This window comes from Propithecus coquereli, unplaced genomic scaffold (assembly GCF_000956105.1).
Source record: "Propithecus coquereli isolate 6110/MARCELLA unplaced genomic scaffold, Pcoq_1.0 Scaffold84, whole genome shotgun sequence".
Lineage (NCBI taxonomy): Eukaryota > Metazoa > Chordata > Mammalia > Primates > Indriidae > Propithecus > Propithecus coquereli.
This window is the reverse complement of record NW_012154618.1, coordinates 73,469-87,759: the sequence shown is the minus strand read 5'-3', so window position 1 is coordinate 87,759 and position 14,291 is coordinate 73,469. Positions and strand designations below refer to the sequence as shown.

At 52.6% G+C, this 14,291-nt stretch overlaps 1 protein-coding gene across 1 annotated transcript in view; it reads right to left on the bottom strand.

Moving 5' to 3' along the window:
- HSPA12A (heat shock 70kDa protein 12A) overlaps window positions 1-14,291 on the bottom strand; it is a 69,049-nt gene that overhangs the window by 6,940 nt on the left and 47,818 nt on the right. The window contains exons 9-12 of the mRNA XM_012663869.1: window positions 13,102-13,218; window positions 4,915-5,086; window positions 1,193-1,279; window positions 549-653 (exon numbers count right to left, since the gene is read on the bottom strand). Of these exons, the coding sequence (XP_012519323.1) occupies window positions 549-653; window positions 1,193-1,279; window positions 4,915-5,086; window positions 13,102-13,218 (481 nt within the window). The remainder of the gene's footprint in view (window positions 1-548; window positions 654-1,192; window positions 1,280-4,914; window positions 5,087-13,101; window positions 13,219-14,291) is intronic.

The following is a 14,291-nucleotide window of genomic DNA, read 5'->3' as shown; positions in this document are numbered from 1 at the left end:
TATGGAGAAACTTTTTCCTACCGAAATCTCTCTTCAACCATCTGTTGTAAATCAATTACATTTTAAATAACATCAACATTTTTATCTAATGAGGAGCATCGCGGTATTCCCACCCAAGAAATCCCGGGGTGGGGTCTGGAAAATCAGCCTCATCTAGCCCCTGTGTGATCCACTAATTATCCCCCTCCCCAAAGAGAAAGTGCATGTTCTTTGGTTTCACAATCTGGATGCAAGACAAGGTATCCTGAGACCTCCCTAGAAAGCTGACCTTAGCACTAAGTCGTAGGCGACATCGAATTACAATCACATCCTTCCAGAACTTTCAGAAAGCAGGCTCACTTTATGCCAAAACCCAAGTTGTGGAGGTTTGTGTTGTAAAGAACATCTAATTGCATTTTGCTTTGCAGTTTCAAACAGGCGTTGGTATCCTCTCCCGCCTACGATCCCACATGCTAGTAGCACTGCGAACTGAACTGGAGATTCGAAAACAAGTGAAACAAAATTGCCAGGAAATAGCTCAGGTATGAGGAAATTAGCCAATGGCTCACCTGTTGCTTTATACAGTTCCTTAAGGTGTCCCTCCGGTAACCGTATCTGATGGACTGTCAGGTCTACGGTGCCACCGCCACTGTCCACAACCACGTACTTGTCACCTGGCACAAAAACAGCCATCTTTTACACAGACTGCTTGTCAACCTCCATCTGAAACAAGCTGGTAGGTGATGATTAGGTATGCCCAGCTAAGTGACTGGCACAATGGTTTTGCAGCACTGGGAGTTATTCATGACTAAGGAGAATGCAGTCATATCTGCCCAGGAAGGCGGGTTAGGCATAGGTGATGGAGAACCCAGGTGAGGGAATCTTTAAGAGTCACACAGTGCTGCATACTCGGCACAAACTAGTGGGCAACTTCCTGCCATGTGAACAGCGCCCTGGAATTACCTGCTGTTTAACACAAGACTTACTCTGGAACTGGAGAGTTCCAAGTCCTACCTTTCTTTTGAAGAGTCTACGTGGTTTTACAACATGCAAAATGATAGCTCCCCAAACAGCTCTCCCTGTGTGAGTGGTTTTTAAAACCCACTGGTTTTGAACATTTTCCAAAAGTGCAAAAGGGACAATGGGAATGCATTTTTGCCAGCAGCACAAAAAAAAAAATCCAGCAAGAGCAAAGGACATTGAAGGACGCTACCTTCCTCCAGCTCGGACCAGATTTCTCCTATGACATTCTCCACCAAAAAGGTCCGACTCTGCCGATTACGCCGTATGTGTTCCTTAGCTAGTGGCCGACAGAAAGAAAATGACGACGGGTAAGAAAGCATGAAAAAGCGGACAGTCACCTGCAGTCAGTGGAGGCAATAGCATGAGGAGATTTAGGGATGGAACATTAGTGACGCTTGACCAAAATGAGTAAATAAATACAATGTCAGGAAATCACAGAGCCAGCTCTTCTGGGAAAAAGTAGCTTCTTCTAGCGGCCTTCATCTATTTATCCGCTCGGCAGCTTCGGCCTGTGCCCGCCGCAAACCCCACCCTGATGAGAGTCCTTTCCTCCTGTGACATTTTTTGGGGAACGGGTTAATAAAATCGGCCGGTTTCCCTGTCTTGCTGCCCCAGGGAGGAAGCCATCTGCCAAGCTGCCTGCAGTGCGCTCGGTTTAACAATTTCCCATCAAGGAGCCTTGTCTGATTCAAGGAATGTGGGGCATGTTTTCCTAATCTGGATCCTGGATAAGGGACTGGGGGCCATTTCCTGGCCCTGTTGAGGCCGATACGCACGTCCGCCACAAGGTGGCGCGTCCGCCACAAGCTCTGCACCCTGCAAAGCCCACCCCGCCTCTTGCACGAACACGGAGGGACAACCTCTGCTCCCGGCCACAGCTCCGGCCGTGGCGTCGGGGGCTAAGTGGCTGGGACGCCTGGGAGGCGGACAGGGCACAAATCATTGTCCTTCTGTTCAGGAGGAAACCAGGTCAGGCGAGGTTAAGGAACTTGCAGTTCCCACGACTCTTGTCTCACAGCCTGAAATGAACCCTTGGACCACAGACCCTCAGGCCTCTGAGATTTAGCAGGTCACAGGGAAGTCTGACAGAGCAGAATTATGGGATGCTTAGAGATGAGAAAGGTGCTGTGAAGGGGTACCTGGGAGCAGCAGGGCACAGCCCGGGTGGGAGTTTGGGCAAATCACTTAACTCCTCTGGGCCTGTTTTCTCATCCATAAGATGGAACAGTAACAGTCGGCCTAAGTTCCTCACGGGCAGAGCAGGGACTAGTTCTCCAATGTATCCTCGGCACCCAGGGTGACAGCCAGCACACAGTAGGTGATAACGCAGGCAAAGCGCCTAGTGTGAGGCCTGACAGATGAGACTACTGTAAGCAACAGAGCAGCCCTGATGCTACAGGTGAAGGCCCTGCTGTCGCTGCCCCGCTGACCTCCCCCCACCTCACACCTTGCTCCCATGTGTTTTTGAGTCCCTAAGCTGGAGCTGCCGATTTTGAGTTGCCCTACACACCCCTCTGTTGCTGATTATCCCGTAAAGCACCCTTGACCTGCTAGCCTCTTTCAGCAAGGAACGCAGTGTTTACAAAACACTCTTCTCTGGGAATTGGAAGGACAAACACCCAGCCAGCTCCGAGTTCTTCAGGGTCCGGTTCACAGTGGAGAGGGAGGCGTCCCCTGATTAAAGAGTTCCTGCAGGCCTGGCCGGGCTCCCCCAAATTCTGGGCCTCTCTCCTGTTCCCAGCACTGGCACCAGATGAACTTGGTACAGACCTTGTAATGGGCATTTGGTTTTCTAAAACCATCTAGATGGCTAACAAAACGGCATTCATAAAACACGGCCAGGAGCGGCTAATAAAATCTGTACTGAGCTCTCAACAAATGAGCCCATTTTTCAGGCAAATTAAGCCCAAGATTGTGAAAAGTGTATCCTTTATTGATCTCATTCAACCCTTTAGAAGTAAAATAATACTGACAGCAAAACTTGTGCTGGCACCAGCTCCGTCGCTCCCCAGTGGCGTCCACTGGGCCTTGATAACAAAGGGGCATCAGAGCCACCTCAGGTACTCCTGGTTACGTGCTCTGCCAGGCTCGCCCCAGACAGCCCCCACCTCCTGATGGGAGAGATGTTCTCTTTGTAAAGTGAGGCTGACACCAGAGCCCCTGCCTCTCTGCCCCTCAGAGGCATGGTGGCCAACAGTTCGAGGATTTCAAAATCCAGAAAGACCCTCTGAGCACACGGAGACAGCAGCAAATTCCACGAGCCACAGGACACAGGCACAGAGCAGTGTGGGGGCGGATACGATATGTCACAGGAAAGGAAACCAAACACTGAGCTCTCAGGGAAGGCAATCATTCGAAAACAGATTCCCCCTCCCCTCCAAATGTGAGTGGTATATTTGCAAAAAGTTACAGAGATCTATGCTAGAATTAGGTGATTCTGACATGAACTTCTATTTATGAACAACTAAGAATCAGCATGTAAGGTAGAAACCCAATCATTCCTCTTTTTCCCAATGAAAACAATGAAGACAGAAATTTAAATAAGTATCATGCTGAGTATTTAAAACATCAATGCCCCTGTCCATCAGCGGTGAGGCTAGCCTTGGGGAGGACGAGCATGGGTAGAAAAGGGCTAATCAAGTCCTCAGATTTCAAGGGAAACCTCGTTTCGTTCATTCCAGGTACATCTGATCTAAGGCACTAACACACAGCTGCTGACAGGCTGAGGCAGCGGCCAGGTGACAGGGGGACCTCTTGCCACTGCCTAGCGGCTAAGGTTCGCAGACTCCTAAATCTTATGATTAAAATGCAAAGGTGTGACCTCTGGGGCAGAGTTTCCCCTGCGAAAAGGAGGAGGAGAAACCTGCCTGGAGGAGACAGCCCAGTACCCTCTGGGCAAGAACGTACATCTGCTCAGGGTGAGCCTGGGCCCAGTGCCTCGCCAGTGCAGAGACAGGCTCTGGGTGTGAGGACCAAAGAAAACTTGGGAACAAGCTGTGGCAGGGACAACTCAGCAACAGTCCTCACTGATGTCTTCCCTCTCCCCCTCCTAGGCCTACCTTCCAGGGGGCCACGGGTGACAGGTGGGTGTTTACCCTCAGGACCTTCACCTGGGAACAGAATGCGGAGCACAGCGCTCAGGGCTGGGGTGCCCCGCACCACCCCGACGGCACGCCCCATCCACGCCCATGCTCACCTTGGTGCTTTAACCCTGACCTAGTGTGTCTGCAAACCCTGTAGCTAGCCCTGGACAGAGCCACAGAGTCCTGGATACTGGGGAACCAAGTTCTGTGACCAAGACTGTGACCAACTTGCATGCAGGTAACTACTAGAGAGAAAAAGCTCCTTAAGCACCCCATCCTGGGTCTCCCTGTGCGCTGCTCCTCCCACAGCTAAATGAGCATCACCGGGTCAGGAGAAGTCAGCCTGTTTCATCTGCATTTTCAGCTCTCAGCTAAAACACATAATGAGCTCATCACACACGAAGTGGCCCCAATGAGTGAGTCAGCAATAAATCAACAGTCTTAATGGAGGAATTAATAACAGGCGGATGGGATTAGATTAGGAATCAGTTAATATACAGGAAAGATTAAAAGCCTAGTAAAATTCAAGGCCAAGAACTGCTCTCAGGCTACCCCCTCAGGTCCTTGGAGAGAAGTCTCCTGCAGGCCGTTACCCCCCACCCCCAGGTACTTGGTGGGTGATGAACCAGAGTGACCATTGCTTAGTTTATGGGTCCCCTGGGGGGCCAGGTATGGGGGCTGAGCACAGAGGTGCTGAAAGCCAACCTCCTCTTGGAGTATCTTGACTCTTCCTTACAGCACCAAGTGCCTTTCAAATCATCAGAGGTGGAGAAACATCCAGGGGTCAGGTGGGGGAGGGAGCAGGAGCGGAGAGAGAGAGCAGAGGTACCCTGTGCAAACCCAGCTCCTACTGTGTCCCTGCCGCTGTACCCATTGACGGCCGTCTTGCCACTCAGCTCGATCATCTGGTGCAGCCGCAGCTTCCGGCAGTAGATGGAGGCCGCCTCGGGCTCCAAGGCAATGATGAGCTGGTCCGAGTTCTCCGGGGAGGCCAGGCCAGCCTGGAAGACAGAAGCAGAGGCTGGGACCCGGGGCTCCCTGGGCAGGCCCGCTGAAAGGACTCCCACGCCTGGACTGCCCCTAAGGAGGGGCACACACATGTTCTGCTTTGGTGGGACATTCCCTACACAGTCCTCTGCAGAACTTGACGTCAGGGATTCTTGGGTGCTGGGCCCCAAGCCAGGAACCCAGACATCTCAGGGTGGCCAAAGAAAACGTATAAGCACCCTTGGGAAATGCCAGGCTCTCTGGCCTTGGGGCCTCTTGTACTTGGGGCTTGCCTGGCCTAGAACTGAGAGGCATGAGGGGGCAAGAACATGGACTGTGGGGTACAGATGGGGTTCAACGCTTGAGTGGTGGAGGGACAGAGTTGCAAAGGCTCCAAAACTTTCCATCACAGGATGGAAGGCAGATGATCTGTTCCCAGTGACAATGGGCCACACAGTCTGACCAAGTCGGAGCCAACACCAATCTCTGATGGCCTTGGAAACAAATGGGCACCTGCTGGAGCTCAGCTATACAAGCATTTGATTTTGCTGTATGGGAATCTGACCTGCTATCTCCAGAACTCTAAGAGGGCTGTCTGCCTGCTGGGGGTGACATATGAGCAGTGACTCCAGGAGGAAGCTATTCCTGGAATCCCATGTAGTCCCTTATTTTCGAGAGTACGGGTTGAAATTCAGCCAGGAGGTATCTTATTCAAAGCCTTTACCCTTTAATAGTTTCTGGTATATATGTCTATCACATATAATAACAAACATCCCTTTAATAATCCAGTCCCCAAGTGCCTGGCCTCCATCTGCAAACATTCAGGACCTCGACCTGCAGCAGGCAGAACGCTCTGTGATATGTGATGTGCCCCGGGCACAGCCCCTCTGGGCCTGAAGAAGGGCCAGCCCAGGAGGCCCCGCGACCACCTTCTGAGGATGCTCAGAGAAACAAGCCTCGCTTGACTCCTAACCAAGCCCTGCCCTCCTCCCATGCCCTTGAGCTGGAGCAGGAGGTTTCATGTCTCACTTGTTTCTGGGAGTTACTCAGGTGCATGGGGTTTCCTTGGTCGCCAGCACAAGAGAAGACAGAAGCACACTTCTTCCCTGCCACCTCTGTGCTTGCTGCCTTTTTTGCCACTTCTTAGGGAATCTTGGGATGCTGCCTTCGTGCCCCTTCCTTTGGAGGAGCGCCCTCACCCAATTCTATACCAGACCCTTGAGGTTCAGTGATTCTTCCTGTACAGCAGGCACGGAAGGTCTCCTAATGTCACACACACACTTCTCACTGAAGGAGCCAGCCTAGAGTCCTAGGCAGAGGGGCTTAGGAGGTCCGATCATTGGGCAAGGAGGGGAGGGGGATTCAGGTTGGGATATTAGGAATGGAAAGGACCCTCAGGGCCCTTTGTCCAACTCCTTCACTTTATGTAGGAAGACACCAAGGCCCAGAGAGGTAGGGTGACCCACTGTCCCGGTTTGCCCAGGATAGAGGGATTTCCTGGGAGGTGAGCCATCCAGTGCCAACACCAGCACGGTCTCGCTCAAGGTACCGAACCCCTAAGCTGGCAGAGCTCAGGTCCCGAGCCTTGCAGAGCAGCACTCTGTCATTCACGCCCAGCTCTCCTGCTCTTAGCAACTCCGGTTGCTGGGGCTGGGCCCAGGCCTCTGTACTTTGGCAGAATCCCCAGTGCCTGTGATGCTTTCTGCATAACTTGTTTAAAGGGACGATCCCTCTACCCATTTACTCAGGGACGGTATCAAATGATGCGCTGCCTGAATGCACTGTCAGTTCTCCATAGTGACCACACCCAAAATAAAGCCAATTAATTTATGTCTTAATGAGATGCTACCAGAAGGCAGGTGACTGAAAATCTTCACTTTGTAAATACCAAATGCCTCACAAATGGTGCAAGCATTTTGGGAAGACAGACTTTTTAAAACAAGATGAGAGCCACACTGTGTCCGGCACCATCTATGGTAAGCCCCTTGTCCTACCGCCTAGTACCCTCGGCTACGGCCAACCCCGTGGGCAGCGTCTGTGCCCATCATCTCAGTCCCTGGGCTGAACAGGCTGGGTCTGCCCTTAGGCCACGAACTCAGATGCATGAAAAGATTTCCCGCTGCTCTGTACTCAGTGGGTAAAAATCGCCCTCCTCAGCTTCGCTTTTTCACAGGGTCACATTAGACACCCTTAGCATGAAGATGGCTCAAGGTTAAAGTGAAAGAGGCCGTGGGTCATACACGTGCAGCACCAGGAATGCTGGAACCTCTGAGCCTTAATCCCGAGGGTCCCAGAAGAAATCCAAAATACGACCAAGAGGAGCCCCTTCTACAGGACAGCTTGTGTGTTCACTTTTCTATCCCCGTAAGTTTGTAGGGTCAAGGGCCCCATGGAAGAACAGAAGCTAACAGGGTGGACTTCCACGGATGGGGCAAGGAAGAAGGAACAACTCGCTACAAAGCGGCAGCCTGGCCTATGTGTAGAAGATTCTCTTCCGAAGTTCAAACTAGAAAATAAACTTGGGGGGAGGGTGAGCCTGAGAGTGGAGCCCAGGGCGTGGGTGTGAAGGAAGAAAGGCAAAGGCTCTGAGATTCAGAAGCCACGTCACTGTGATCATGTTCCATTGGAAGGGCAGCTGCAGCAAGGCCCCCACGTGGCCAACGGGAGGGCCACGGGCCTGGGCCGAGGCAAACAAGCTCCATCGCTCCTCTACCCACACCTTCCGTGAAGCTCTGAGCAGGAACTCTGATGTACATGGGAAATATTTACATGGAAAATCCACTCAAGAAGTCCAGGGGAGTGGAGAGCCTTGAGTAAAATTCTGTGACTCGACGGTGTCCAAGCGCCTGGTATGTGACTGCCAATCTAGCAAGACAGTCACTCACTCACACACACACACACACACACACACACACACACGCACGCACATACACGCACACCCCTCCTGGCGCTCCCACATCCTGAGCCGGCTGCGTAAGAGACACTCAAGCTGACCAGAGTCTGCCCCAGACAGCTTGGGCTGTCGCCCTCAGGGGAGCCTGTCATCTGTCCCTCCCCAGCTGGCCTGGCCTGGCCTGAAGCAAAAGCTTTACTGTTTCTAATTTCCACAGGGGGTTGCCCACTGTCCCAGGAGAGGATGCAAGTGAGGAGTGGGGGTGAGGAGGGCCCCACTCCAGAGAGGAGGAGAAGGCAAGGTCAGAGAGGGGCCTGGGCAGTGTCTGGGAGGCCCAGGACAAACACACTCCTGTGCTTGGACCAGCCCGGTCACACTCCCCAGCGAGAGTGCAGGGCTGTGTCCCACCAGGAAACTCCCACGGAGCCCAGAGCAGAGTGACCTCCCAAGAGAAGTCCCAGAGCTGCTGTGGACTCCAAGAAAAGGAGGAAATGCTAACGAGTGGCCCAGACTCCCAAAACCCAGATGTCTCTATCCCGTGGCTGGAAGACCCGGTGCCCGGAAGTGCAGCCTTTGCTTCTGCATCAACACTTGCGGTCACCCTCAACAGGAGCCCTCTGCCTGGCAGCCCTCAGGAGACCTGTGGGGCCATTTGCCTGGGATCAGGCCAGAGGCAACTGGAGCAGAAGAACATTCTCTCCGCCTTTGCTATTTCTGCCTTCGGAGCTGGCACCTCACAGCTCCTATTCCGATGTGAGCTCTCTCTCCATGGGGGCCCCTGCCAAGCACCTAACATGTTCTTTCTGTCTCCAGCTTTACAGAGAGTGCAGACATGTGCGTCCTCTCCTGCAAGACGGTATGTTTCTAGGGGCAGCCGTCAGGCCTCCTTGCCCCTAGCTCGTAGGAGGTGCTTAGGAGGTGCTTGGGAGGTGCTTGGGAGATGGCTGCGGAGCGAAGGAGCCCAGCGTTCCTCCGGCCGGCCTTATCCTGCAGTTTCCTGGCCTGCGTCCCTGCTGCACTGAACGCAAGCATTCCACAGACGTGGCCTGGGGATTCTACAAAGAGAAAGTGTCTGAACCAAGAGCACGCTATCCCATGTGACCGCCCCCCCCACACACACACACGAATCAGAGCAGCAGGAGAACCTTCTAGTAGCTCTTTGGAGCCTTCCTCTGTGATCGCAGCTCCACTCAGGAGAAGCAGGTGAGAAAACCGCACTCCCAGGAGCCTGAGGAAGTGAGGAAGTGGTGTTTACCCGACTGCTCTGCTCCTCAGCCCTGCAGCCAGCCAGGAAAATCTGCCAAGGGACTGTGTCCACAGCCGAGAACAAATGGCCGGGCCAGTTAAGTGCTCTGCTGGCCGGGCGTCAGGCTGCAAAGGGGCCGCAGCTGCACCACTTCTGGGGTTGTGCAGCGTTTCCTGGTGATCATTTTTCACTGCCGCTTGTTCGGAAAGGGAGGCAAATGCAAGCTGCGTCTCCATGTGAGATGAGATCATCGTACATATGGGAGCATCATTGATTTAACAGGTTTCTGGAACCTACTAGAGTTGCACATTTTAGGCAAAATGCCTTCAGAAATAAACTGGACTATGTCCTACCCACAATCCCCCCCAGACTCAGTGAAACTATCTCCTGGTGCTAGGACTTCTCTAAAGCCCTCAGAAGAAGGATCAGGTGTTCTTTCTGCTACCATCTTTCCATTGAATGCTCTTAAAGGGCCTGAAGGTGCCCTGAGTCTGTGAATTGTAAAAGATAGAGATTTAACCCCTTTCTTCAACAAGCACTTGACACAGATGAGTTTGGGGAGTTTCACAGGGGAAACTCTCTGTGTACCCTGAGTTGCAGCCCTCGTGGGCAGCGAGTCATAGACTGTCTGAGCCGAGGCCCCAGAACTCCAGACCTGCTCCTCACGACAGAAGATGCTGCCCAGAGCATCAGCGCCCAGCCCTGCTTCCAGGCCTCTTTCACCTCTCCCTGGCAGGTGGGAGGTTGGAGCTCGGCCCCCACGTGACTATGCCACAAACTTGTGCTCAGGAGGCCTCTGATAAGCCTGGAAGGAGGGCTCTGTTTTTCCTGTGCAAGCAGAGCGGATGCGACCAGTTTCCCAACTGCCCTGATGAGGTAGGACTACCCCTTGTACCTCATTCTTCCGGCTCTTCTGCCTGAAGTCAGCCAGTGGGACGCACTTTGGGTAGCAGGGTTGGGGGTCAGCCACCACCTTGTAGAAGCAAACAAATATCCACCTGATCAAACGCCTTTTACTCACTTTCTCTCTCTCTCTCTCTCTCTATCATTACAAGGATTTGACTAATGCAGTTATGGAGGCTGACAAATCCCAAGACCTGCCATCAGCAGGCTGGAGACCCAGGAGACCCGATAGTACAGTTCTTGTCCAAAGGCCAGCAGGCTGGAGACTCAATGTTTGAGTTTGAGTCTGAAGGCAGGGAAAAGAAAAAACAATCTGCCATCTCAAAGGCAGTCTATAGGGAGAATTCCCTCTTTTTCAGGGGAAGATCAGCCTTTTGCTCTATTCGGGCCTTCAACTGATGGGTTCAGGCCCACCCTCATCAGGGAGAGCAATCTGCTGTACTCAATCTACTTAAATGTTCAACTCATCCAAAAACACCCTCACGGGAACACCCAGAATAATGTTTGACCAAATATCTGGGTGCCCCATGGCCCAGTTAAGTTGACATGTAAAGTTAACCATCACAGGTACGTATCTTTTTTATTCGGTGTAATAATGAGGGCTAGGGAGGGAGAGCGAAGAGATGCTAATTTGGGCCACAGAGTAACAAGCTTCATTTCAACTCTGTCCTAGGACTCTTCCAGAAAACAGGCTGAAGAGACTGCAGAAAAATCTGCAAAGCCACTAATACACCCCTGTCCCTAACCCAGAAGTATGAAAGTCTTCAATGAACCACTCGCTTGGCTGTGAGCCGCCTGAGAGCAGGGTCCTGCCTTGGTCAGGTGTAGAACCCATGGCCCACCACAGTCCTGGCACACAGAAGGCCACCAATATAGGTTTGTTTAATGAATGAATGAATTCATGAGCAAAGGATCACCGAATGGTTGCTGCCATCTTTAAATCCACTCAGTGACTATTAACGGAATACAAGTGCAAATCAGAATTACAAAGGGTCGAAAGTTAAGCTGCAGAAACACTGTACCCAAGTTATCCCGCGTGAAGAAGACAGTGCCTGTCTGCAGTGTTGTCTGTGGGCTTCGGAAGGCAAATTCCCCATGTCCATCAACGCTGGTCACATCTGTCCCTGCCCAGGAGCTGTGGGCCCTTTTCTCTCTGAGGTGCTATTTTGATTCTACCAAACCCTCGGGGATGCCATGCCCTCCTCGGCCTGGTTCCCTCCTCAGACTGCCTAGTGTGAGGGACCCACCCCTCCTGTCCCACTGAGTCAAAGAGACAGTCCTTGGAAGAGCCAGCCTAGCCCAGGGCTCCAACAGCCCTGACAAATTTACTAGTCTCTGCACCTCTTTCCTTTCCAGGCTAAAAATAAGAATTGACCCTTCTAGGGGTCACACATGTGTTGCCGAGGTCTTCCTGTGGGCGGGGAAAGGAGAGTCCAAACCACGAACCTTGAATATCCTTCCCGGGAAACACGCCGAACGCTGGGCAGCGTCGCCCGGACGGCCCTGTCCCAACGTCCCGTCTGTGGACACGGCCTGAAGGCTGACGCTACGGAAAAGCTCCGTGATGCCCAGGGCTTCTGTGAACAGCTACACTGCATTTTCTTTCCTTTCTTTTTAAAAGAACTCGCCTCTTTCTGGAACTTCCACCCTCTTCCTTCGTCCCCACAAAAACAAATCTATTTTTGGCAGATACATCCACTGAGCCGGATTCTCACGCTGCGCAGAGGAAGGGGAGAGCAGGGGAACAGCCCGGGGAAGGGGAGAAGGAGGGGAGGGGACGCCCCGCCTTGACCGTGTGCCTTGACCGTGTGCACGCTGACTCTGCGGGTGGCTGGGAGTCAGGCCCGAGTGAGCGCGGAATACGATTCACGGCACGAAGGTTCTCGTGGCCCTTTTGCTACACTCTGGAGCTCAACACTGGTTCTGTGGGTGTTTGGTAAAGAAAGGCTCACACACGTAACCCCACACTCAACATCGGAGCTGTGTCCCTCGGAAAGGTGGACAGGACACCTCCTGAGAGGGGTGACAGGGGCAAGGGGACATCTATTTCCTTGGTGACTTGCCACAGCCCAGCCTCAGTTGAAAACTCAGAAAACTGACTCTCCACGCAGAGGGAGGACCCAGGCCCCAAGGGTGGGTTTTCATAAACCCAGGAGTTTAAGTACAACAGGAGCCAGCTCTGGCCCGGGGACCAGAACAGCAGTGAGCACGGCCAGCCCTTCCTGCCTCGAAGTCAGGCCTTTCTGGAAGCCCGTGATGGCACAAGTGGTCTGCAAACAGCGTGTGAGAGCTGGAGGCCGTGAGGGTGTGTGGCACCAGTGGCGCCCGCGGTGCCCATGGGGACAGGCTGGCCATCAGCCCTGAAGCAACCACGTCCCTGGCTGACGTGTGCCTGTGCCTGGCACACCGCTTGGCCATGCCACTGCCCTCGCAGGGGTCTGCCACCCACCACGCAGGGCTGGCAGCCCTCACCCCCTCTCTGGGTGCCCTAGGCATCCCTCTGAGTAAAGCGTGCAGAAGACAATCATATTTCCTTTATTTCCCAGCTGCAGATACGCCGTTTTCAGCCTCCACGCCAAGCTGAAATGCTGGTTCACGGCCAATGGCCTTGTCTATATCCCTTTCTTATTCAAATCTTCACGTTTCCCAAGCCTTTTCCTCAAGGTTCTCACTTCCATTCACCCATGGAGAAATGCTTCTGAACCCCGCCTGGAAATCCTAGCCCCAGAGAATCCACAGTGGAAACATGACCTGGAAGTGTACAAAGCCAGGAAGAAAACCGAGCCCAACTCCTGTCATTTGCTGGACTAAGCCCTGTTTCTCCCCCAGGAGGAAGCTGAGGGATGAGAAGGCTCCTTGGCCCCCAGCCCCTCCTCGCTGCCTCCTGAGGAGGCCTGTGAATGCTGGGAGGTACCTGAGCCGGGCTCAGTCCCCACCGAGAGTGTCCTTCTCCTCTGACCCACGCCCGTCCCAACCCCTGCCCTCACCTGGTAGGCAGCTTGTCTCATGAACTGCTTGGCGGGCTGTTTCCAGATGGCAGGCACCGTGATCACCCATCTGACATCAGAGTTCTCGAACTCCGAACCTGCCTGGTCACTCAGCTCCTGAAGCCAAAGAAAATAAACACACAGGTTAAGTGGCACTGCCAGTCCCTGAGGGCCTGCCTCCTGTGGCTTCGCCAAGAATCCAGGCCTCCCGCCGCAAGCTCCTTGGGTGTCTATTCCACAGCCTCCTGAACCTACCAGCGTCAGGGAGCAAGAATCTGTTTTCTGAAAATTTAGCAAGCAGGGAGCTCTAGCTCCTTTCACTTGCTGACTAACCGTGGGCGGGAGAGAGGCAGATCAAAGGAAAATCCCTTTGGCCACTTCCTACTCACGTGACTTTGAACACGCGATGACATCTCAGGCCTCAGTTTCCATATCTGTATGATGGGGATAATAATACCTGGCTCATGAAGTTGTTGAGAGAGTTGATAATTTCCTGACAGCTGCATTTACTGAGCGCTTATGTGTCAACCACTGTATTAAGCACTTTGCTTACCTTATCTCTATGAACCCATTGAAGAATGCTGTTAGAAAGGGATCGTAATCGTGCCCATTTTCTACAGATGGGAATACTGAGACTGAGAGCTTTTTGAACACTATGCAGCTAGAGAGTGGCGGAGCCAAAATTTAAACCCACACCCAGGTCTATCTTGACTCTAAAGGCCAAAGTCCTAACTAAACTGTTACCTGTGGTCTTGTATCTAGAACAGTGCCTGGCCCGCAGTAATGCTTAACAACTGGTGACAATTGTCACCGCAGTTGTTGTCACAGTCATCTACCTTATGCAAGCCCAGCATATCAGGGGGGTTTTCCTGATAGGAAGGGAAGGATATGGACATGACCTAACCAGGAACCATGCTGCCCTTAACTTTTGGTTAAGGTTAAACCACATCGGTAGGGCCCATGTGGACAAATGGGATGGGCAGAAGCATCAGAGGTTTCTACTGGGTCCCTGTAGACAAAATATGTAGCTGGAATAGTTCTCAGACTCAGTATTCCCATCTGTAAAATGGGAACAATAAAACTAGCATTATTGGCAAGATTAAATGAAAACGCACAAGGAATGTCTGGCCCAAAGACCTCTGATAAATTCTAGTTCCTTCCTTTCTTTCCCCTCTTATTGCCACACTTAC